The following is a 25,869-nucleotide window of genomic DNA, read 5'->3' as shown; positions in this document are numbered from 1 at the left end:
ACTGGAAAATTTATCATGTAGGCTGGGTATTATTAGTAACTGTGCTATTCTATCTCCTGGTGAAATTACTGATATACCCTTTGGAGAACTGGCTATAATTTTTATTTCACCTTCATAATCGGGATCAATTACCCCAGGACTTATCATAAGTCCTTTTAGAGTAGAAGAGCTGCGTCCCAATAATAAGCCTACTGTTCCTTTGGGAAGAGGTCCTTTCACCCCTGTGGGAATGATTTGAACTCCCATCTCTGGAGTTAGTACTGCTCTGGCGGAGGCGCAGTCATGGCCAATGCCACAGGCCAGGGTGCGGTGGCTTATGCCTCAGCACAGGGAAAAGCAAGTGCTGCACCCTGTCACCAAGGGGAAACTCCAGGCCCAGTCACCACCAGACCCTGCAGTGGGGCCCTTAGAATGGGTCCCATTAACAGGAGCTGATCGCTGCAGCCACTGTCAAGTGTTGGCAGGCCAGAAACAAGTTCTTCATGATTCTTAAAAAAAAAAAAAAAAAGGACCCTGCTTCTACTGCAAAAGTCTGAGTGGACACACGCCCTCCTCCACTCCTAGGCAGCAACAAGAAAACCTCGTGAACTCCTACTCCTGACTTTACAAGTCTCTCAAGGTGCTGCTGAAACTGGCCAAGGTAGTCGCTTTTCCTAGCCCCGCCGCTCTGTGAATCTGGCTTTGCTTTCTTCTTCAGTAGCTCGAGGAAGGACTTTAGAACGTGACACCTATGGCTTAGAATCCTGGCTCTGGCACTTGTGGCCATGCGCCTGGGCCTCCTCCCCACCTTCCCACCCTCGCTGTGGTGGAGACAGTTCTCAGAGCACAGGAGGCCGGGGTACGAGGGGCAAAGTGTGGGCAGAGTGCGTGCTGCAGGCGCCCTGCAGTCTGCGTCCCCCTCAGGGGCAGCTGCATCAAGCCTTCTCCAGCTCCAACTGTGACGACCTGGTGCCTCTGTGACGGGTGGGGATGTAGTGGAACCCTGTACATGGCCTCCCTTATTAACCACTACACTTCTCCAGGTATAGGGTCTAATCGCTCTGCTTGGGACGGCCCCATTTGTTGAGAGAGACAGTGCAGTGCCAGGAAGCCAAGACCACACTGAGCCGCATCCATCCACCTCCCGCAGCACCCTCCCCCACTGCTCGAGTCTTGGTGCTTCTCCTGTAAAGCAGCAGAACAACCCCGGCCTGGACAGGCCAAGTGTCACACTGGGCAAGAGGCCTACCCACCTGTCGTAGATCTCGGAGCCCTCCTCTAGGCCGGGCAGCAGGCCCACGAGGAAGGCCTGGAGACTGGGCAGGAGCAGCTTCTGCAGCGGGAGGAAGTACTTCTCATACAGGCTGAGCAGCACAGGCCGCACCGCCATGGCGGCGTTCGCCAGGAGCGGGAACAGACCGCAGCTTTGGGAAGGAGAAAAGGGAGGGTTGGGGAGAATCAGGTACCACTCAGGAGGACATCGGCCTGCAGGAGGCAGTGTCTCTGTTTGTTTGCAGTGCTGGGGATGGAACCCAAGGCCATGCACATGCCAGGCAAGCACCACCACTGAGCCACAGGCCCAGGCGCAGAAGGGGGTCGTTCATTCACTCATTCATTCATTCTGGGAACTGAACCCAGAAGCACTAAACTATTTAACCACATCCAGCTCTTCTTAAAAATTTTATTTAGAGACAGGGTCTCATTAGGGTCTCGATGAGTTGCTGAGGCTGGCTTTAAACTCCCAATCCTCCTGCCTCAGCCTCCCAAACTGCTGGGATTATAGGCATGTGCCACGGCACACAGCAAAAGGAGTTTTCAAGAACAAACATACTGCCATTTGAACTGGTGATACAGATGCATGCTGGCCATGAGATGGTCATAAGATATTGTTAAGCAAAGAGCAGGCAACCAAGCTGCGTGCATACTCTGGTTCTCCTTCAAACACATGTACATACTGGCCACAGAGGCTCTGGAAGGTGACCCTCAGTCACCTCCCAGTGGTGGCTTAGGACCTGTGTGCATGCACCCCTCCCCCACACGCATTCTGCTTGTCGTTTTTTAATCCTGTGAACTGAAAGATGGATTGCTCATGTAACAGAAAGTCTACGGCAGAGAAGCAATCGTACCTGTATAAGAACAAGTCCTTGGCCAGCCATTTGGTCCCCACAATTTTAAAGATAATCTCGTAGGTTTCCAGAGCTTTCAAGTGGACTCCACTGGGCAGGGCGGGGTGCAAACACTGAGCTAACCTCTTGCTGATAACCAGGCGTTTGGGCAACAAGGAATACTTCAGGTTGCTCTGGAGAGCCTGCGCAATGAGGAAAAGCACATGAGCAAGGCGGAGGTGATATCTGCAACGCAGAGTCAATCTGTTGAGGTGAGGAAGGCCACAGTGTGGCCCCAAGACGGCATGCAGATCAGGGTGATGTAGTGGAACGTGACGGGTGGGGATGTAGTGGAACCCAGAGGGCCTAGGAAGGGCCATGAGCTAGGCTCTGGGACCACAAGTGGCTGGAAAGCCCCTAGCCAATGCTGGGGAGGAGGAAGGCAATAGCGTGACCGTGTCACCATCAAGCAGGTTTCTTAGCCACACCTTGGACACCACATGCAGATGACGGATTGGTGAACCTCCAGCTCCAGAAGAAACCAGTCTACACTCAAGACAAGCAGAAGACAGGCGGCGTGGGGCAGACACCCCCTGTCCCTAGCAAAGCCCTGCTGTGCCAGCCAAGGAAGCCCTGTGCTTTGTTCGGGGACAGGAAGATGGCTGTGTCTTCCTTCACACTCTCTCTGCTGAGCTGCCCAGCCAGGTGGCTCTGAGTGGGGGCTCACCTACACTGAGTGGGGGTGGGGGGCACACTTCCTGGCATCTACACCAGCTGGGGTGGTCCTGGGAGGGATCCAGTGTCCATCGGAGAAAACCGCCACCACCCAGTTGGGATGAGCAATGGCGTCTCAGGCGAGGTGTCCAGGGGTGGGACCCAGGGCTGTGGCAAGAAGGGTCTGCAGGATGTGATGTGCCTTGCCAAGACACCGGGTCCAGAGCATGAGCAGGTCAGAGCTGCTCTCCTAGCTTCAAGTGACCACCGCAGAGCCCCGCGGCTGGGAATAGCTGATGTCTCCGTGGTGCGGTACAGGGTCTGATGCTGTGCTGCACACCCACATCACAGCACATCCTCCCACACGTGAGTCGACGAAAGCCCCTGGGTGAACTCCAAGCTGCCTGAGGGCCACCCAGGGGCCTCCAGGCCTGGCTCCTGCCTGTGCTGCTCACTGTTCCCTAACACTCCAGATCTAGCCTTCGCCACACACAGAGCAGTCCACGAGTCCCACTGGCCTGCTGCTGCTCCTCGCCTGTCCTCTCACCCCGACTATCACCCATCTCTGCTGTCTTCAGCACTTCCTGCAGTGCCTAAACCAGAGCAGGCGGCTGGAATATTTGCCATGCCAACTGCATTCCACTTGGCCAGGATGGCCGCCCTGGGCCATGTGCCCTGCAGGCCATGACAGCTGTCTTTTTACAAAGAAAATGGTCCCTCCTCTAACACGCACTCAGGTTATGTGGGAGGTAGAGGGGGAGAGGAAAACAACATGTGTCATCAGAGGCCTGAGGCCTACATGAACTCTCAAAGTCCATACAATTACAGATGCATGCCTATAGTCCCAGCCACTCAGGAGGCTGAGGCAGGAGGATCACAAGTTCAGGGTCAGCCTGGGTAACTTAGTGAGACCCTGCCTCAAAATAATATTTTAAAAAAGGTTAGGGGATATAGCTCATTGGTAGAGCATGCCAGGGTTCAATCATCAAGAAATATTTTAAGACATTATAAAAAACCTAGTATTTTAAACAAAGGGAAAACCAACAAAATAATTTGAATAATGTGTTTATGTTAAAAAAAAAAAAATCAAGGAGGCCACTTAAGTCACACACTGTAACAGAGGATGAGAACAAACAGAGATGCTGCAGATAAAGGCCGCATGGGCACTGGAAGGGAAAGGCACTTTCACAAGGGACATTTTCAAACGTGAGAAAGGCAGGAGGGCCAGGAGCTGTCACCCAGCTACAGCAAGTGTGGCTCCTGGCCAGCCCTGAGGACACACTCCCAGAGAGTCCTTTCTACCACTGGTGGCTTTCTTGCATGGTGTGGGCAGGGGGCTCAAGGCTGTCTTCACTGGAAGTTATTTTTGATAAGATGGTTTTCTCTAATCTCAGTTTTGCTCAGTGTAGTTTTAAGGACTTCTGCTATTTCTGGTGCCACAGATGTCCAGTCCCTCAGATGGCATTTAGGATTTGTGGGTATTTTGCTCCCCTCAGTCTGTGCAAAGCAGGATCCCATTGTTCTTCCCTTTGATCCCAGGATGGCAACCGGACTTACTCCAGCCAGGGAGGTGAGTGCCACTGTGAGCTGACTCTGGCTTGGGCTTTGAAAGCCAACTCAGAGCTTGTCAGGCCTTCTGACCACTCTAAGATCAAGAAACAGAGGCTGGGCTGGGGTTGTGGCTCAATGGTAGAGCACTTGCCTGGAATGTGTGAGGCACTGGCTTCTATCCCCAGCACCACATAAACAAATTAAATAAACAAAATAAAGGTATCGTGTCCATTTAAAACTTAAAAAAAAAAAAAAAGAAACAGAGGCTGACCCCAGGGGTTTGGGAGGCTGAGGCAGGAGGATCACAAGTTCAAGGCCTGCTCCAACAACCTAGTGAGGCTCTAAACAACTAAGTGAGATCCTGTCTCAAAAAAAAAAAAAAAAAAAAAAAAGGGATGGGAATGTGGCTCAGTGGTAAAGCACCCTGGGTTGGAACTCCAATACAAAAAAAAAAAGGTTGAGGGAAAAAAAAAAGGACCCCAGCCTGGGTCCTGAGAAACTGGAGAGACAGAAACCAGCTGCTGACCCAGTGAGCCAGAAGAACACCAGCTGTGAAAGTCATATGGCTCAGTGGCAGAGCACTTGCCTAGTGTGCACAGGGCCCTGGCCTCCATCCCCAGCACAGCAAAAAAAGGTCTCTGAGATTCAAGGCTTGTCTGTTGCCACAGCATAACCATCACATCAAGATCACCTCCTTCTCAGACAAATTAATAAGAGTCCCTCCTATCTGTATGGTGATGTGTCCCAAGACTCCCTGTGGATGTTCAATACCACAGATAATGAGCCTCTCATACTCCATTTTTGCTTATACATACAATCTATAATAAAGTTTTATTTATAAGTCAGGCACTGAAAACAATAACAAAACAGAACAGTGAAAGCAGTATCATGAACCAGAAATTATGCGAATGTGACCTCTCTAAGTACCTCACTGTATTGCACTGGCTCTCCTCGTGCAGATGTGAGATGACAGTCCACCGTGACAAGATGAAGCGAGGTGCAGGACAGGCAAGTGATACAGCATCGGGGCTGCTGTCAGACCCCAGCAGCAATACGACGTTCAGGACAGCTTCTAGGTGATGAGCAGGAAAGGCATGTACCAAGCTGTGTGGACACGCTGGACAGAGGGAGGATGCATGGCCCAGTGGGATGGCAAGAGCAGAAGCTTATCTTTTGGATGCAGTAGTAAGAGTTCTCTTACAAAAGAAAGAGCTATCCATTATTTATTCCCTCCTTCTGGATGCTAAAAGCTCAGAGCTCGATGGGGTCCTCCACTGCCGCAATTTCTTTGGTTAGACCCACTGATTCAGAAGTTCCTCTGCCCATGCCCTTGGAAAGGAGCCGAGGCGCCTGGCCTACATGGCCAGCCACATTCTCTTCTGAGGACACTTTTCTGCAGGACCTGGGTGTTCCATGCCTCCTCTCTATTAGGGGAAATGGAGCATACTATCTGTAGCTGCTGCTACTTTTGTAAAAGAAGGTATTCTAGAAGGAACAGCCCTTGCCTGGGAGGATCAATACTGAACACTGTGCACTGCTGCTGGGGATGCATACCGCGTGGCCACTGTGGAGAACAGTGAGGTGACTCCCCCAGAGACTGAACATTTCATTTGCTTATCAAAGTGTCATCAGATCAATCAATCCCACGTCTAGATATATATCCAAAAGGTGCTTTTGCAAGCAGGGACGTTAGCAGATACTTGCAACCTCTTGTCCACAGCAGCAGTATACACCAGCACTGCCAATGACAAACAGCCCGGTGTCCACTGATGATGAAGGGATCAACAAAATGTGAATACACAGTGGGACATTCTGAGGCTTAGAGGGGAAGGAAGTTCTGACACAGGCTACAACCTGGATGAACCCCAAGGACACGGTGCTAAGTGAAGGGAGCTGTCATAAAAGAACAAATATCATGTGATTCCACTTAGCTGAGGTCCCTAGTGTAGCTGAATTCAGAGAGACAGGAAGTAGAAAGGAGGCTGCCAGGGTCTGGGAGGAGGGAGGAACAGAAGTTATTATTTAATGGGTATAAAGTTTCAGTTCAGGAAGATGAAAACATTCTGGAGATGGATGGTGGTGACATCCACAAAACACAAATACACTTTAATGCTATGCTACCACTTTTGTGTGTGTGTGTGGTACTGAGGATTGAACCCAGGGCTTTGTGCATGCGAATCAAGCACTCTATCAACTGAGCTACTCCCAACCCATGAATGTACACTTAAAACTGGTTAAGATGGGCTCAATGATGTGCACCTGCAATCCCTGCCGCTTGGACAGCTGAGGCAGGAGGATCACTTGAGCCCAGGAATTCAAAGCCATCCTGGGCAACACAGCAAGATCCTGTCTGGGGGAGGGGGGGGGAGGTCAAAATGCTAAGTTTTATATTATGTATATTTTACTACAATTAAAAATATAAAAGATTCAGTTTCATGGCAATTGCTCACATTGGCTAAGGCTACATAAACCATAAACTTGTGTGTCACTTCCACAACAGACCTTTCCCACACCAAACTGAAGACTCCTTCTTGACCAGAGAACCAGGGGACACATTTCAGCAAACCCTCAAGAGACCCATGGCCACAGTCTAGCATCTGAAACTGAGAGTGAGCTTCAGTTTCTAATTAGGCTCTAAGGGCTTGTAAACTCCTGATTCCTGTGTGTGTGTGTGTGTTCCTTAATGAACTAGTAAATTCTATTAAAGTTCTGGTGGGTGTCCTTATTCTCTGGAAGCCTCTTCACCCTTTGCCCTACACCAAAGCCAGCTCGCACCTGCATGGGTAAATGACATTATGACCCACGAAACCTGGCTCAGAAAAAGTGAAGTCATGAAGCACTGGGATGTTAAAAAGGAAGCCATAGCTCACGGGCAACTCTCAAGCTGTTCTCCTGATTCAAAACGCTGGACAAAGCAAGAGCACCTGCCCTCCTGTGCAATCTTGGTGATTTTTTCTCCCTTGGGCTAAAACTGGGCCAAACGTGAAGTCAGCCTCTCTTCCCAGACTTTCCCTCATTCTCATCCACCCCCAGCTCTCCAAGAGCTGCCAGGACTGGCATCCTGGCACGAACGGAAAGGCTACCCTCTGTCTCTCGCTTTCCAGCCTCTAACCGGGCATTTTGTTCTGGCAAGAATCCTCTCCAGCAAGAAAGCTCAGCAAATACTTGCAGGGCTGTTTCATGTTTTGGGTGGGGTTTTCAGATTGGCTGGCTAGTCAGCCTAATATAGGTAGGTTGGAGAAATGTCCTACAACTGGGGAATAAATACATCAGAGAAATAGATGAACCTGGAAGGAAAAATGGCCATGTTTTCAAAATCACACTTTGAAAGTGCTATATGGGAAGGAAAAGCTACAATTAAACAGGAAATTAGACTTCCTTATTTCACCCAGGAACTGTACCATTCCAAGCATTTCTAGAACTATAATTAAGATATAATTACAATATTTTTTACCTCTTTATATTTGTAGGCTTAGTAGATTGATCTTAAAATAACAAGGGCTGGGGCTGGAGCTCAGTGGCAGAGTGCACACTTAGCATACACAGGCCCCTGGGCTGGATCCCCAGCACCAATAAGTAAGTAAACAAATATTTACAAAACACAAGAAAGGTGCCTCTCTCAGGAAAGGAGCAACTCAGAAGAAAACCTGGCTTACCTAAGGTCTTTGGGAGACAGAGGATACTTAACTTCTTTTGCTTCCCTTCGGCTGCAAACATGCATATTTAAGTTCCTCTGGATGGATCATATCTTCAATCCACAGGCTGAATTGGCCATCTTTCTTGACATAGGCCAGAGGCGCTGATGTACAGCAGATTTCTTTAGTCATCAACTATGACCTTCCTACCAACAGGGAAAACTACATCCACAAAATTGGCCAAGGTGGGCGTTTTGACTGTAAGGGTGTGGCTATTAACATGGTAGCAGAAGACGACAGAGGACTCTTTGAGACATTGAGACCTTCTACAACACCTCCACTGAAGAGATGCCCCTTAATGTTGCTGACCTTATCTGAGAGGCTGTCCTGCTACCTAATTCCAACCAGGGTTCAATCCTGGGGGCTAAGATCAGCTGGAAAGGGGATGGAAGGGAGCCAAGAAATGGACACCTTGTCAATTTTTTTCTTTTCTTTGAATAAATGTCACTTTTTGAAACAAAAGAAAAAAATACAAAAAATAAAATCTAAGTTTATTTAAAAAGGTGGGGGCCTGGGACTGTAGCTCAGCAGTAGAGTACCTGCCTTGCATGTGTGAAGAGCTGGATTCGATCCTCAGCACCACATAAAAATAAATAAAGATACTGTGTCTATCTGCAACTAAAAGAATATTTAAAAACAAAAATAAGAGGGTGGGGGGAGCCTTGAACTACAACCCAACATCATTCCCAAAGGCTAGGAAAGTTATCTCACTTTGTTTCACCCAAGAAAATACCTATGTTTTCCTTTGGCATTATACAATCTGACAGTGTGATATTCTCCAGGACTCTCCAGCTGATTTAGAAGGGTTCCATGTAGGAACTACAATGAAAATTTTCAATAGACTAGACCATGAACTCAAAAGGTAATTCAACAGACTTCAAAATAGTTAAGATGGTAAATTTTATATTATGTGTATTTTACTTCAATTACAAATGTTTTTAAATAAACATAAATTAATAATATGGGTGGGAAGGAGGAAGAATTATGTTTGATTTTAAAAATGCTTTATTTAGCCTGTAAAATCAGTTTTAAAAAATGTTTCCTTTAAAAGTTCCCAGCAGGGAGCTGGGATTGTGGCTCAGTGGTAGAGCTCTCACCTTGCACGTGCAAGGCCCTGGGTTCGATCCTCAGCACCACATAAAAATAAATAAAACAAAGGTATTGTGTCCAACTCCAACTAAAAAAAAAGATAAATATTAAAAAAAAATTCTCAGAGGGCTAGGGCTGTGGCTCAGTGGTAGAGTGCATGCCTAGCATATGTGAGGCACTGGGTTTGATTCTCAGCACCACATAAAAATAAATAAAGGTCCATCAACTAAAAAATATTTAAAAAAACAAAAAACATTCTCAGCAGAGAGTCCCAACCTGCCCCTGCACAGGGCAATGACATGGCTCCAGCAGCCAAATATTTGTCCACAAAAAAACGTGAGTCATTTGGAAGCCTGTCTCCTCAAGCAAAGGAGGAACTGTGTTCACCACATGAGATATGGGCCTGCTCCCTCTGGAAGTCAGTCATCTTTATAAGGATGTTCTTTTCATGCCATGAAACGCAGCTGTGAGACGGCACAGTGAGTCAGACCTGACAGGTGGCACTAGTTTCAACACTGGCTGTGTACTCGCCAAGGGACACTAGCAGTGCCCTTTACAAAGGAAAGAACAGACCTGAGTGATAACAGATTGGCCAGGACTTGCCACATTACAGCAAGCCAAGGCCCCACAGCCCGAGCGGAGCGTCATGCTTTCCTTGAATGGCGGTGCCTTGGGGGCTGGAGGTGGGGGCTGAGAGAGAGAGAAGCTGAGAAATAGGTCCGTCAGCAAGGGCCCTGGGAGCCACTGCAGGAAGCTGGGTCCCACCGGCACCTGTGAGGTCACTTTTACCTGGGGGAGGGACATTGTCAGAACTACTAAAACAAGGAGCTTCCTTCTCAAAAAGGTCACCAGCTGGAACACAGCCATGCTGCATTTGGCCAGCCAGTCCTAGTTACCAGCTCTGGGCAGCTACCATCTGCAGCTCACCCCAGCTGCCAGACAGCCACTAGTGAGGGATGGAACTCCTGCGTTCCCTTTGCCTTCCATGCCAGTGAGAGATGCACTAGAACACTTGTTTTTTTCTTTAAAATTCTTCTTAAGAGTGTTTTACTTCTTTTGAATCCATTTACCTCCTTGATTAGGCTTGCTCTAGCTAATACTGACTCATGCTTTCTGAGCAGGCCTCGCTCCTGGCAGAGGGCACCACATGGACAAGCGACCAAGACTTTCAAAGGCACAGGTGGGAAGATGGAGGCAGCCAGGGAGTCCGGCAGGCCTGGCCTGATGGCTCTAGAAGCCCCTCTGTGCAATTGCCTGACCCGGCTCTGCAGGGAGGGAGTGCTGGTCTTGGAACTGCCGAGCCTGTTCACACAGCCCAGCTCGAAACTAGACACCAGCAGCTCCATCTGCCCCCCTGAGGGTCACCTGAACACTCCATAGAGGCTTCCTCACACAGAATGTGTGCTGCCACCACTCACAGGCTGGCCTCAGAGAGGAGGGGTGCACACAGGCACACGTCCATGTCCACCTCCTGGCCTCGCAGGGGCAACACCAAATGCACAGACACCTACACACACAGACCGCCCAGGCATACACTTGCCACACACGAACACACACATGCATGCCCACCCACACGTTTCACACATGTAGGTGGGTAAGGGGTGCAGTCCGGCCATATGTCAGTGAGATGTGTTCACACTAGATATTTTCCTGGTGTGCCTCGAGCATGTGAGCGGAAGTGACATGTGCCACTAAGGCCTGTCAGGACATCACTATGGGGCTGGATGAAGTTCAGGGGGGAGCCCTTCCCAGCATGCAGAACGTCCTGGGTTTTATCTGCAGCACTACAAACAAAACACACAAACACTTCCCTGTGCATGCTTTCACACAGCACTGAGTTTTTAGTCTTGTTTTAGCAGCTAACGTTACTGTAGCATCATTATTTAACCCTGTTCCAGAAAATGCTAGCAAAATATTAGGAAAAAATACACAAATTTAATATTGGTGGATGGTGCACCTGTCTACCTGAAGAACTCAAAGACAAGAACCTAAGAAAACAAATACATTCACTAAGATAATCAGTTCTCAGTTCCACCGGTTGATGGTTTCCTCTCCTCCAACTAGTTAAAACAGAGGCGGGCTGGGGTGCAGCTCAGCGGCACAGTGCTCCCCTAGCCTGTGTGAGGCCTGGTGCCACTTCCAGCACCACACACACACGCGCACACACACGCACGTGCGCCCAGAAAAGAAATCCAGTCACGATAGCAAAACGCATGCATAACATCTCCCTAAAAACCTGAGGAACAGGAAGGACTTATGTGAGAAGAATGACAAAATCCTTAGGGTCACAAGTGAATACTTCTTAATGACCGAGGAGACTCACCACATTCCCACGTGGAAGGCCCATCTGTGTAAACATGTCGCTTCTTCACACAGAGTAACCTATAATTGTTAGCTAATGTCCACAAACCTCCCCACTTAACGGTTTTTAAACTTTACAAGCGATTCTAAAGTTCCCAGCCTGAAAATGCCAGAGGAATTTGGAAAGAGAGGAGGTGAGGAGTGGGGAAAGAGAACCGTCCTTCCAGATCAATGCATGATAAGGACAGCACTTAACAGGTGGAGTCCCCAGCATCCGTGCAGACAGATTAGTGGAAAAATAAGGCCACCAAAAGATCCTGTGGCCACAGCATTAGCCACAGGCCTTCTGGCACATCAACGCCTCCCCAGCCAGCTCACCTTGATGTAAACAGCCCTGTGCACAGAGAGGCTCATGACAGCTTTCTTTAGAATCATGAAAAACCGGAAATACATTAGCACAACAATAAAGGGCTTCTAGATTTTGTCCACGCATGTGTGCGACTAAGAGGCTACAGAGAAGTGTCAACCTGCCTTTTCTGCTCCCTCATTTCCTCATGAGCATTTCTCGTGTGCTCACGTCAGTGGACTACAGGTCTGTCCCACGGGAAGGCTGCGACTGCCAGGGCACTGTTCTAGCACAGACTGCCTCATGACCACACCCCTACAGCTGGTGGCTACCTCCCACTTTTTACTATACACGATGAGACTATGGAGACCCTCGCGGCTATCTTTGGGGGATGTCATAGGACTAGAACACATTCACAGCAACCTGTGCTCCTCTCCTAGTCCTCTGTCATGGGGGAAATGCAGAGCCACAGTGAGGTGCTCACTCCACTGAAGTGGCTGAAGTTAATCTGACCCTACCAAGTGGGGCGAGGACACAGAGGAGCTGTGACCTCAGCCACTGAGGCTGGGAATGCAAAATGATACAACCACTAGGGAAAAGGTCGGGCAGTTTCTTAAAACAATTAAACCTATATCTTTGGATGTAACCCAAACTTCCATTAACGGGGAAGTGGATAAACCACCCGTATATATCCATGGGCCTTACTCAGCAAAAGGGAATGATCAACATCCACAACAACTCTCAAAATAGCTTTGCTGAGGAAAAGAAGCCAGATCAGAGAAACAGATGACTTTATTTATAAAAGTTTTAGAAAATGCAAACGAATCTATAGTGATAGGAAGCAGATTGGCACTCATCTAGGGACCAAGAGGGAGTAAGTGGTTATGAAAGTGCATGGGGAAACTCCTGGGGGTGACAGATACACATTCATTATCTTGATTGTGGCAATACTTTCACCCAGATATACACAAATCTCAACAGTTGCCAAATTATACACTTCAAATGTGTGCAGTTTACTTTATTTATGTCAAGAAAATGGGAAGGGAAAAAAAAGGGAAGTTAAAGACCATTTTAAAAAATAAATAAATGGGAATGCCCATATTAGGCTTAAATACCTGCTTAAATCACAGCAGGTATTCATGTTCAAACAGCTGCCTTGAGTGAAAAACAGCCAATTTTAACTTAGTTCCTTCTGTGTCAGTCTACACAGGCTGCTACAACAAAATACCACATACCGTGTGGCTTAAACAACAGAAAATTCACTTCTCCCAGTACTGGAGGTTGAGGTCCATGATCAAGGTGACAGGTGATTCAGTTCTCTTCCCACCTGGCTTGAAGAGAGCTGCCTCTGGCTGTGTCCTCACATGGGGTAAGGCGAGGAATGGAGGAAGGAGGGAGTGTCTCTCTCTTCTTATAAGGCCACAGTGATATCAGCTCAGGGCCCCACCATAATGACTTCATTTAACCTAAATTACCTGAAGACCTTGCTCCATAGGGAGTCACACTGAGGGTTATGGCGGCAACATATGAATTTGGCAGTGGTGGGTGTGGCAATTCAGTACATAGTGTCTTCCATACCAAGGCCTGCAAGACACTTCTAGCTGTATAACTTTCTCAGAAGAATTTATACCACATAAGTGGATCACAAGCCCTTTCCTTTATCCTTTAGAAGTTTCCTTCTAAACTCAATTCTGCTAGAGGAGCTTTCGTCGTTAGGCAAGTGGAGAGCTAATTCATCTGTCCAAACCTGGACTGTTTCTCTCTAGCAGGCTTGGAAAGGAAGAAAGGCAAAAGGTTCTTTTACTCAAACACAAAACCAGTAAGACCTTATTCTAGCTACCAAGAATTGAAATGCAGAGTCAATTCTGCTCGTCAAAGAGAAACGCTCTCAATCCTACAGTGTCCAAGTGGCTTGCACACGGGCTGCTGATGAAGCCCAAGTCGGCAAGGCCCTTGCACAATCTCAGCTCCTTCCAGATGGCCTGGGGTAGGGAATGGAGCCAGAACGTCATGTCATCTGAGCCCTACAGTCACTGTGGCAAACCAGGACTGCACAACCTCTGCCACCCATTAGAAGCAGGGTTAGATGTGCCATACTTTTAGCTACATCTTCTCAATTCTGCTGCCAAGAACATCAGGATGCTGTCAGAAATAAATGGATCCTATGTGTACTTTCAGCACAAGGCTACTTTACTTAAGAGAGAAGGGAGTCGGTAAGTTGTCAACAGCATCCTCTCCACTTGGCCTCTTCTCAGAAGGCCATCCAGGCCATGTCCTCCCACCGCGACCCTAGTATTGCACTATTTGACAACCTCAAGGTCACAGGCACGGAGACACCAGAAGGTTACTGGTGAATGGCTAAAATAATAGTCCCCTACTGAGGTGCCACACTGTAACAGATGGGCCTATTAGAGAGCACAAGATGAAAACAGGCATCCTGTAGGCAAAGATGTCACCTCAGACCCCCCCACTCAGATCCAGAGTGGGGAGTTAACTGTGGCAGCAGCAGCCACTGAGATGTAGGGGCACCTGCAAGACACTCAGAAGTAGGCACCCCACAATGCACCCTCCATGAAGCAGTCAGCACAGAGCTCTGGAGCGTGGCTGTGGGCATAGATCATCAGGAAGGATCCCTGACGCGGATGTCCAGAGTCAATTCTTCTGTATCAGTCTACACAGGCTGCTAAGTATGCAGGGCATCACTGCATCACTGCACACGCAAGAACTGAAGGTCTCTAGGGCACTCATGGGCACGAAGGAGATTAAAGAAATGACCTTTTAACTTCTATCAGGGGTGTGACGAAAGACCACCTGGGCTTCCACCAGAAATGAGCTTTCTTAAAAAAGCTAGTGTGTGCAGAGACGATGTGCACCTCCTCAGACCTGGTTACAGGCTGAATCACGTTGCCTGCAAATGCCCGAGCTGAAGTCCCAACTCCAACATCTCAGGGTGTGACTGTATACGGAGACAGGGCCTCAAAAGAGGCAATTAAGTAGAACGAGGCCCTTAGGGTGGGCCGGTATCCCTATAAGAACAGATCAGAATACAGACACAGAGGGACAAACACAGGGAGAAGACACCATTTGCAAGCCAAGGAAAGAGGCCTCAGGAGAAACCACCTGGAGCCACCTTCACCCTGGACTTCTGGCCTCCAGGATGGTGAAAAGCAAGCCAAGTGTGTGCAGCCCCCCAGCCTGGGGTGTTTGGTGGTGGTGGTCCTAGTGAACAAGGCAGGCTCAGAACTAGAGTGGCTCTATGTGAACAGATACCAGTCAACAGAGGAGAGGGGTGATTTGGGCAGGGGTGAAAATTAAGATCCTGCCTGGACTCTGCAAAGGTCCAAAACAGCTCACCTGGCCCGAGCCCTGAGCCCATGCGCCTCCTGCTCCTCCAGAACTGTGGTGCTCATTCTAAGACCAATGATGAGGAGGCTCTGCTCTACAAGGAGACCAAAATAAACTGAAGACTTCAGGAGCTGTCCGGGGATGCCCAAGGTCCCTAGCTGTCCATGTGGTTCAGGAAACCTGCCTCTGGCCATCTGTCTGTCCTCAAAAGCAGCAAAAAGAGATGGCTCACTTGGGGCACTGGTACTACCAAGGACAATTTTTTAAAAAAGAAGATTGGTCATAAGCTTTTAAATCCAGAGGCATTCACTATCCTTCATTTTGGGGCTGGGAGCCACCATGCTCTGCTAAGCTTCTTTCTTTCTAACTGAAATCTGGTATCCTTTAACCAAGAGCTCCCAGTCCCTGGCCCCCTCCTTGACTCTCTACCTCTAAAGCTCCGCATTCTTCCCTCCACCGGAGTTCAGACTGCAGTATCCATCTTTCTGTGGTAGGCTTAGTGCACTTAACATAACCTTCCTCAGTTTCATCCATCTGTCCCAAATGACAGGATGCACTCCTTTTTTGAAAGCTGAATCGTATTTTGTTTTATATATTTTATTGATTAAAATTTATCTAAAAATAATTAGATGATGGCTTGAAGTCTCAGATGAACAAGTAGCCAAAGCTACCCTGATTATGCTGACACACCTAAAAACTACAAAAGCTACACAATACCCTAAAAAAAGTCAGTGATACCATATTATAGAAAAATTCTAGAAATTGTATTGAAAATTTAACAAGTTGGTAAAATGATACAATTAGAATCTGTCTAGAGTTGGATAAAGCAAGACCTCTCAGGGCTCAGTTTTCTGTTAGTAAAAAAGGTTGAGCAAGAAGCATCTGCTTTTCTGAATCTATGGTTTGTGCTTACAGCCACCCACCAAGAGAGCATCTTGACCAAACCCACAGTATGATTTGCATCTGCATCATAACAGTTTTTATTAATTCAATGCTAAAGTAACTGAGTTCTGTGCATATACATTAATCTAAGAAATCCCACCACATTAAACCTTAGGAAAAATCTCCATGCATATTGGCACCCGCCAGGTCCCACAGAACACAGAAGCTACAAGCCTCAGAGAAGCAGTAACAACTAGAGTTACCCTGACCCAACTTGCTCCCTCCCGCGCCTCCAAACCCTCAGCCAGTCACTGCTCTCGGGCTACAGGTGCCTACCTCCACCAGGACTCCCGTGCTCTATGGCAGCCAGAGGGATCCTCTTAACAGGTAAAGACAGGTCTCCTTGCTCAAGTCCTCCCAGGAAGGGCTCTCAGTGGCTTCTCCTCCCCCTGCCCACTCTAGAATAAAACCCGACCTGAGACCTGGCCCCACTGCCAACCAGGCCATGTCCTCCCACTTCAACCCTAGTATTGCACTATTTGACAACCTCAAGGTCATGGAGACACCAGAAGGTTGCTGGTGAATGGCTAAAATAGTAGTCCCCTACTGAGGTGCCACACTGTAACAGATGGGCCTATGAGAGAGGACAAGATGAAAACAGGCATCCTGTAGGCGAACATGTCACCTCAGACCCCCACTCAGATCCAGAGTGGGGAGTTAACTGTGGCAGCAGCAGCCACTGAGATGTAGGGGCACCTGCAAGCCCTCAGAAGTAGGCACCCCACAATGCACCCTCCACGATGCACCCTCAGGCCTATGCCCCAGAAGGCCTTCCTGCCAGCTTGCCCACTGCATTCAGGCCTCTGCTCCATGTCCTGTGATCAGAGTTGTCTCTAAAACAGCACCTGGCCTCCTCCTCACCACCCCACACCCCAGGATTATCTCCTTCTTGGTGTTCAGCACCCATCACATATTTGTGGCCTGTTGTCTGTGTCCTGCCAATGAAGCCTCCCACTCCATGGGAGCAGGAGCTCTGTGTTGGGGGCACATCGCAGCACCCAGGCATACATGTGTCTTGGTTTTGCCACTGTGTTTGTGTGCTAGGGCTGCAGAAACACAGTACCACCTGCCGAGTGGCTCCAACCACTGAAAGGCATTGTCTCGCATTCCTGGGGGCCAGAAGTCAGACATCAAAGTACCAAAAGAGCCAGTCCTTCTGAATGCTGCAAAATCTGTTCCAGGCTTTCCTGGTGTCTGCCGGTTGCCATCGGCCTCTGGTGTTCCCTGGCTGGTGGATGCCTCGTCCTCTCCGGGTGCTCTCCCTCTGTGCAAGTCTGTCCAATTTCCCTTTCTTTTGAGGACCAGTCAGACTGGATCACCGCCACACCCTAATGACCCATTTAGCTTGACTGTCTCTATAAAGATCCTATTTGCAAATTCAGTTACTTCTAGGGGTCAGGACTGCAACATGTTCTTTTTGGAAGACACAATTCAACCCTGTTACCACTAGAAGCTATGTAACATTGGGAAGTTGGTCAATAGTCACTGGTAAAATGGGGCTAATGGCTATACCCACCTCCTTTGGGCGAAGGAGTAAGGGTCCTTGGTGGTGAAGAGGCACAGTCCTCGGAAAGAATGAAAACTTGGACAGATAAGCACAGAGGGAGAACCCAGGCAGAGATCAGGATGATGCGCCCATTGACTAAGAAACTCCAGAGACTGTCAGCAGCCAGCAGGCGCAGGGAGGCCTGGTACAGACTCTGACAGCCCTCAGAAGGACTGGCTCTGATGCCACTCTGATTTCTGACCTCTGGCCTCTAGGAGTGTGAGACAATACATTTCTGTGGTTGAAGCCACTCAGTGTGATACTGTATTCCAGCAGCCCTAGCACACAAATGCAGTGGTAAACATGAGCTTCACAGACACTGACATGGAAAAGCCCGGGAAACCCTGCTCAAGACCACAGATTCAGCCGGGTGCAGCAGCACATGCCTGTAATCCCAGCAGCTTAGAAGGCTGAGGCAGGAAGATTTCAAGTTCAAAGCCAGCCTCAGCAACTTAGTGAGGCCCTAAGCAACTTAGTAAGACCCTGTCTCAAAAAATAAAAAGGGCTGGGGATGTGGCTCAGTGGTTAAGCACCCTTGGGTTCAATCCTGGTACCAAAAAAGAAAAAAAAAAGACCATGTGCCCAGGGCCAGGCTGTGCTAGGTCTGAGTCCTCCCCCTGTGGCTGGCTGGCTGGCTGGCTGCGGCCCTGCACAAGCTGCTTAGGTTAGGCCTGATCTCAAGATATGTTGCAAAGGTTACACAACAAAGCTGAGGACACCAAGTCCTTAGCACACAGTGAGCACCATGAATGTTAACCATCGTGGGCAGATTGAGACAGGCCTGATTGTCACCCTTGTCCCTCTGACGCCTTGAAAATCTTTCAGGGTGGCTGGTGTAACTTGTTGCTTAATTACAATGACAGAACAAGAAGCACGGCCAAGATGAGACAGTGAGAGTCCTCGAGTCACAACCACAGTGACAAGTTGTCTTTTAAAACTTCTAACCAGTACAATACTATAAAAGGAGTTCAAGTTAGTGAGTGAGTCTTTGAAGAAGGAAGGCATCTGGAAGTGCACTCTGGTCCTGCCATGGCTGGAAGGGAATGAATGGAGGACTCCTTGTGCACCACTTGTTCCTAGAGAGTAGAAGTGGGTGTCGATGGAAGACAGACCAACCCCAATCCTGCAGTGCACCCGTGGGCTGGGATAAGAAAGGAAAATCATGCCCACAACAGGCCGTACTAAAGGATCAAGCTCTTCAAAATGCCACGTGGGGCAGATGGAGACACTGTCCCTGCCACAACACATAAGTACGCAGCACCCACGAAGGTCCTGGACTCCGGGAATGTGGCAAGAAGAGGAAATCAGAGTCTGCCCTTTCTTTGCGTACACTGGCTGCGCTGTGTGGTAACAGACAGGCTCTGAGTGTTCCCGCTCTCCTGGGTTGATGGAGGATGGAGTCAGTTATATACACAGCATGCCTGGACTGGGCCACTCTGTGTTAGCTAATCTGACATTTGTGGACTGAATGGATTAAGATGGCCTTTTGGTCACATTTTATATTAGGGGACAGAGAACCCGGAGAGACTCAGTCACCCATCCAGGGCCTGTGAGCATAGCTCAGGAATGGAGCACATGCTTAGCCTGCTTGAAGCCTCGGGTTCCATCCCAACGCAAAAATAAATAAATAAAAACGAAAACACCCCCCCACACACAATGTGGTACTAGCAATAAGTATACAGGTACAGAGCAATGGGAAAGAACTGGAGTTCAAACACACCCGTATCTCTGCGGTCAGTTGGTTACCAACAGCGCTCCCACACCTTTCAGTGGGAAAAGACCAACTAGTGCTGGGGCAACTGGATCTCCACAGGCAGAGGAGTGAAGCTGGACCCTTGCCCCGCATCGTGCACAGAAATTTACTCAAAAGGAATCAAAGATCACAACACAAGAGCTAAAACTAAAAGAGCTCTTAGAAGAAAACACAGGGCAAGTGTTCATGATGCTGGATTTGACAGCCATTTCTCATACAGAACACCAAAAGCTCAAGCAAAAAAACAGTTAATTGGACATCAAAATTAAAAACTTTTGCACATCAAGGACATTATCAGGGGCTGGGGATGTGGCTCAAGCGGTAGCGCGCTCGCCTGGCATGCGTGCGGCCCGGGTTCGATTCTCAGCACCACATACAAACAAAGATGTTGTGCCCGCCGATAACTAAAAAATAAATATTAAAATTCTCTCTCTCTACCTCTCTCTTTCAAAAAAAAAAAAAAGGACATTATCAGAAAATTTTAAATGACAACCCACAGAATGGGGGAAAAATAAAACATTTTGCAAATCATACACCCAAAAAGGGCCTAGCATCCAAAATACATACAGAACTATAAATCAACAACAAAAATGGGCCAGATATTGAATAGAAATTTTTTGAAAAGGGTATACAAATAGCCCATAAACACATGAAAAAGTGCCCCAAATTATTAGTCACTAGGAAAATGAAAATCAAAACCACAATGAGATATCGTTTCACACACTTTAGGAAGGCTATTATCAAATAAAAACTGAAAACAAGTGGGGGTGAAGATGAGGAGAAATCAGAACCCTTCTGTGTTGCTGGTAGGTGAGTAAAATCGTGCAGCTGCTGAGAAAAACAAGCTGGTGTTTCCTCGGAGAGTTAAACACAGGCTCCACAGGACCAGCAACCTCATTCCTACATGTATATGCTAAAGAACTGAAGACTGGTGTTCAAACAAACTATATGCACAAATAGAGTCACAGCATATTCACAATAGCCACAAGGTGAAAACCCATCAACTGATGGACGGTCTTTCTAGACAGTGGAATAACAGCCCTAAAACAGCGAATTCTTGTAGATGCTGCAAGATGGCTGAACCTTGAGAATCTTACGCCAAGTGAAATAAGGCAGACTCAAAGGGCTACACAGTGTGTGATTCCATTTGCAGGAACTGTCCATAAAGACAGAAGTAGGCTAGTGGTTGCTTGTGGCTAGGCAGGGGAAAGGGGGGGTTGGGGGAAGACCGTGTCATGTGCATGGGTTTCCTTTAAGGTGATGGAAAGGTTTAAGAACTGAATAGGAATGCTGATTGCACAACTATGTAAATGTACTAAACGCCAAGCAACTGTTATGTTTTAAAATGGATAAACGGTGAATTTTATGTTAATTTTATCTCAATTAAGAAAAAGGAAGACAGAAATAATGAACACCCCACACATATACACACAAAAAACCTCTTAGACTCCAGGTGAGCCAAAATAGTGAAATACAAAGTGCTAAACTAGTAAAATACAAAGAAGCTGAACACACCTCCACCCCAGTCTTCCATTTTGCCCTAAAATAGTGACCTCCTCCAGGTGAGCAGGCGATCACTGTCTCCAATTGAGAATTCCTTATTTGCAGCTGGATGACTGCAGGAAGCTCAGGCTCCTGTCTTGTAAGAAGACCTTAGGAGCAGATGCTTGTCCACCCCAGCCAGCACCCAACCCTGACATTTACCTGTTGTAAATGTGCCTTGCAAGAGACCAGCTGTAATAACCACCTATCTTCACTGAGCGTGACAGCCACCTCTCAGGGACTGAGAGCACATTTCAGCATCAGGGCTGGACTACTGCCCAGGCAGTGCATGGGCTCAACCTGCTCACGTTCTTTGCTCACACCTGTTGCTGGAGGGGAACGGAGACCTCCTTCCCCTCCAGGGAGGCCTGTTAAGAGTTCCCTGGTGTGTCCGACCTGAGGAGTCCAGGCCTGCAGGGTACAGCTGGGAGTCTCCCAATTCCCACCTGGCACACAGGTTCCATACTCAAATGCTGGCCACAGAGCTGGGCACAACCTCTTTGAGCACAAATATTCTCTACTTATATGCCACACTAGTCATCTGAGGGCTTAAGGGTGTCTCTGTCATCACCCTCTGGGCAGAATAGGAAAATATATGATGGTCTTGGCTGTAGGCCATTTAAGAGCTCAAGGTCAAGCCCACATCTGACCAGTGTGGGTCCCCCCAGATCTCGCCCCTTGCTCTTATCCAAACACACACACACACACACACTAGTGTGGGGTGGATTTCAATGTTCATTTCATCCTTTAATCTTCTGGGAGTTACCAGTCAGGAGAAAAAGGATCAAAAAAGTAAATTAAAAAAAAAAAAAAAAACAGTAAAAATCCTGGGCCGTGTATAAAGAGCAATCTTTGAATAACAGAGCTGACGATTTTAAACTTTATCTTGTGCAGACATAATTATTGAAAAGAAGATGGTTTAAATGCGTGAACCCTATAATGTTAGGCTCAGCAAGGCTAAGAGACATACATACAGATGACAAGCAGAGGGTAACTGAGGTACAGCACTGGGGTGGTTTTTCTTTTCTGTATTGTTTAATTGTTATAGTCACCACAAATTCCTTGCAATAAATACTAAAAAGACAACTGTGTCCCCACCTCCAAACAGTACCTGTCCCACATACCTTGTTGAGCTTGCCAAGTGAAGATATGAGATCTGCCCATTCACTTGAAGACTCAAAATTTCTTAAAGCCTTTTCAATCCCTGAGGAATAATTTCTGTATCTGTAGTCATTTAACAGCTCCTGCTCCTCTGGATCCATCTTACATTCTCACAGTGCGGAGAGTATCTAAAGCAAATCAAAGAACAGACAAATGAGGGATCTGTTCAGGGACACAAATACTTCCCAGCACAGAGCCATGGGCGACACGTGTCCACAAACACTGCCGTGTAGATGCACTTGGCAATACAGTTCAAATATTTAGCAGGGTTTCTGGGCTGGGCACTATGGTAAATAAAAGATCAGTGATTCCAGCCTCCAGGATTCTGAGGGAGACAAACACGCCCAGCAGAAAGGAGGCCCCCAGCTTCCACCTAATTGACAGCATTAATTCTAAGAGTGAAATGTGCAAAACTACTAAACTATATATTGTTGCCAGGTGCCAATTCTCAGTGCAGTCAGCCCTTCCCCCATCACAGGGTATCTGTAATACCTAAGGACATGCTCTTAAACCGAATGGTGTATTGAGCACCTGAATCCTCTACCATGACACCAGAAGACTGGGAATATTCTACAAGAAGATCTGGTGAGAAAAAAATATATATATATATAATAGGATGTATGTATGCTGGGGAGGTAGCTAGTGGTGGAGTCCTTGCCTAGCATTTGTGAGGCCCAAGGCTTGATCCCCAGCACTGCAAAAGCAAAGAAAATAAGGATGGGATATGAAGCACCTGAGAGCAGCACTGTTCCTCACAGCGGATGGCAACGAGGAGGAACTAAGTGCTGACATGGGCTACAGCGCAGTGACTCCTGAAAACCCAGCTGAGGGGGGTGGCGGGGGGTGAGGGGGGGAAGAAGCTGAGAAAGACCATATGCTACACGACTCCATCATGTGAAATGCCCACAGCAGGTGAATCTTCACTGACGGCAAGGCTGGCAGTTGCAGAGGGTGGGTGGAAGCAGAGGGACCCCCATGTGGGCACACATCTCTCGGAGGTGGTGGAAATATAGAATATGACGATGGCTACACAACTCCGTGAACTTACTAAAATCCACTGGATTATATCCTTGAATGAATGGACTTTATGATCTTTAAATTATATCTCAATAACACTACTATAAAAACTAAACTCTGAATTCCACTCACAGAGCATGCTTCTTCCTGTCTTCTTCTTCTCAGAAAGTGGCACCTGTGTCCCTGGGACATTCTGTCATCCTGACTCTTCCTTCACCACACCCAACCCAAGTCCTGTTGGTTTCTTTAGAAAATGCTGTTGACTCGATGGTTCTCCATCCCATTTCAATGCACAGCAAGCCTCCTGCCCCATGCAGGTTTGCACAGGGTTCCTAACAGCTCTCTCTCACATCTTTGTCCCTCTCCAGTATATTTCATAGGTCAGGAATCGTCTTAAAACACACATTAAGAAAACATCAAGGCTATGTTTAAAACTCTTCCTACATTGTTTATAATAAATTCAAACTTCTCCCTCCCCTGCCTACAAGGATCCACCTACTTCGCTCCTCACCACACTCTGCAAGACCCAAGACAGACTTGTTCTACCACAAGGCCTTTGCACATTCTGTGCCCCCTCTGCAAAAACATACTGTGCTACACATATGCACCCCCCCCAAACAAAATCATTCATGGGAAGATTGTCCCTTTTTCTGAAATATAATCCTTCACACTGTTTGAAAATATTAAGGAAAGGATGGCAATGAGAGGTGGTAATTTGTTTATTTTGCCAACAAAAGACTGAGAAGTTGGCATATCCAAACAGTCCATAGCTTTTTTTTTTTTTTCCCTCCCCTAAGAAATTTCCTGGCCTGAAATCCAGCCTAACTACAGCACCACACTACTCCATGTACAACCTGTTTACTCAACTAAACATCTAAGCACTGGGGAAAGAAACCTGAAGATTACAAGGTTCCTAGTCTCACTGTATACAGCCTAATAAAAAAGGAAATATCTAAATGCATAATTTCAACTTAATGTGCATACACAGTGACAGAGAGTAGGCTGAAGTATCAGAAACAGGCAAGAAGAAAGAGGAAGCCTTACAACAGGCAGAAGTCCTCAAGGTCCACAGGTGTGGGTGGCTCACAGTACCAGGAAGAGCTGCACCAGTGATAAAGGTGTGTGTTTAGGAGGTGAGGTGGCAAAGGTGAGCCACTGCTCTTGGCAAAGAGAGCGCCAGCCAGGCAAGAATAGGTAACTGAAGCAGTTCAATGCTATGGCTACTCATATGAAGAAAGTACTATTTGGTGTATGAGCAAAATGAGAAGTTTGGAAATAGTCATTCAAGCAAGCTCCTTTATTTATAAATACAGGGCATTTGATATGATGATACTATACCAGTCTTCTGTGTGAGCTTGGTATCCCATCATTCATGCATGCATTTATCTCATGCAATACACAGGAGTCCCAAGAGTATTATCAGTTCCAAGATGAGGATATTGGGAATCAGGTCACTCAGAAAATTCTGAAGGCCACTTAGCTAGCGGCCGGCTGAACCAGGATTCCAGCTCAGGTCAGTGAGATGCTATGTTATGCTAGGGCAAGAAGGACTAGTTCAGTCCTTAAATAGCTTTTTTTTTGGTTAGATCTTGCAATCCATCCTGGATACATCTTTGTGAGAGATTTGATAGTTTGCTAAACTGGTAAGAGTTATAGCCTACAAACAATTATGCACACAAACGAGTAATCATACAAATGTGTCTGACCAGATATGTTCACCTTAAGACTAAAAATGTCAGTAGGATATCTCTACCTTACCCATTCTTAACTTCTTAGAAAAACAAGTTCAAGTGAAAAACCATCTGCTAGATCCCAAAGAAGTTCATTGTAAATACGGGTACAAGGAGGAGCAAGTTGGCTAAAAACAAAACAGAGTGAAAATTGTAAATAGCCACTAATCCATGAGCGAGATTTACTCACAGATAGGAACAACCCTTGATCTATGGCACACACACTCACAGCCAGTTGGCCTAATCAACTGGAAGACACATTATTTAGAGTTTGGTCTTTCTAAGTAGTAATTGTACTGAAAATGTACTGAAAAAATTAAAGACACCTAGCAGAAGTAGGCTTTGGGGTGAGGCTGTCCAACACTTTACCCACCCACCTCCCAAAAAAATACCTACAAAGGTTTCCCCTCCGTTGCGGAGCCTGTCGGGCTGCCGTCTCCAGGTGAGGGCAATACCTGCGGGTGACAGTGTTGTCAGCAGCCGCTCTTGGAGGAGCTAAGGGGATCCCCATGCTGCCCGCAGCCAAGAATCCTGCAGGACGCAGGGCCAGGCCAGCAAAGCGCGCGCACTGCGGCTGGATCCCTTCTCCTGGGCACAGTCGGGGGAACGAGGTGGTGGCAGGGGGGAGTTTCCTTAACAGGAAAGCCCTCAGTTCGGAAAGGCCGGCGTCCCCAGCCTCCTCCCCAATTGGGACCGCACCCGCAAACAAAGGCAGAGCTCTTCCGCCCTCCGCCAGCCAAGAGGATGGCCGGGTGGTGACCCACCTGACCTCCACCCGCGCCCGGCCCGGCGAGGGCGTGCCCGCGCATCCTCCTCGGCCGTGGCCCGGAGAACCCGGAGGGGACCCTCCCAGGCTGCCGGCGGGATGTCAGGCCGGCGCCCCACGCCCACGCGCAGCCTCGGCGGGCCATCCCCGCACTGCAGCAGCGCGCGTCCGGGAGCCACCTGCACCCGGGACCGCCCCTCGGCGCCGCCCGAACCCTCCGCACCCAGGGAAGGACGCCCGCGCCGCCGGGCGGCCGAGGGCGCGAACGCCGGGCAAGGCGCGGGCAC

The 25,869-nt window shown here is 48.0% G+C and overlaps 1 protein-coding gene and 1 non-coding gene across 6 annotated transcripts in view; one reads left to right on the top strand and one right to left on the bottom strand.

Annotated features, from left to right (window-relative positions):
- Dop1b (DOP1 leucine zipper like protein B) overlaps positions 1-25,869 on the bottom strand; it is a 99,992-nt gene that overhangs the window by 73,683 nt on the left and 440 nt on the right. For all 5 annotated transcript variants that reach the window (XR_007347758.1, XR_007347757.1, XM_048803651.1 and 2 more), the window contains exons 2-4: positions 22,033-22,197; positions 2,106-2,287; positions 1,233-1,403 (exon numbers count right to left, since the gene is read on the bottom strand). Coding sequence is in view for 3 of the 5 variants with exons in the window: in XM_048803651.1 (XP_048659608.1) it covers positions 1,233-1,403; positions 2,106-2,287; positions 22,033-22,170 (491 nt within the window). In the remaining 2 variants the exon portion in view is untranslated. The remainder of the gene's footprint in view (positions 1-1,232; positions 1,404-2,105; positions 2,288-22,032; positions 22,198-25,869) is intronic.
- LOC125617054 lies at positions 7,898-8,068 on the top strand. The gene has a single exon (XR_007347907.1). It is a non-coding gene; the product is annotated as a small nucleolar RNA SNORA67 (small nucleolar RNA).

The sequence above is a fragment of the Marmota marmota genome, unplaced genomic scaffold (genome assembly GCF_001458135.2).
Source record: "Marmota marmota marmota unplaced genomic scaffold, marMar, whole genome shotgun sequence".
NCBI classification, from domain to species: Eukaryota; Metazoa; Chordata; class Mammalia; order Rodentia; family Sciuridae; genus Marmota; species Marmota marmota.
Note: the sequence above shows the minus strand (reverse complement) of the source record. Positions and strands in the feature narration are given on the sequence as shown.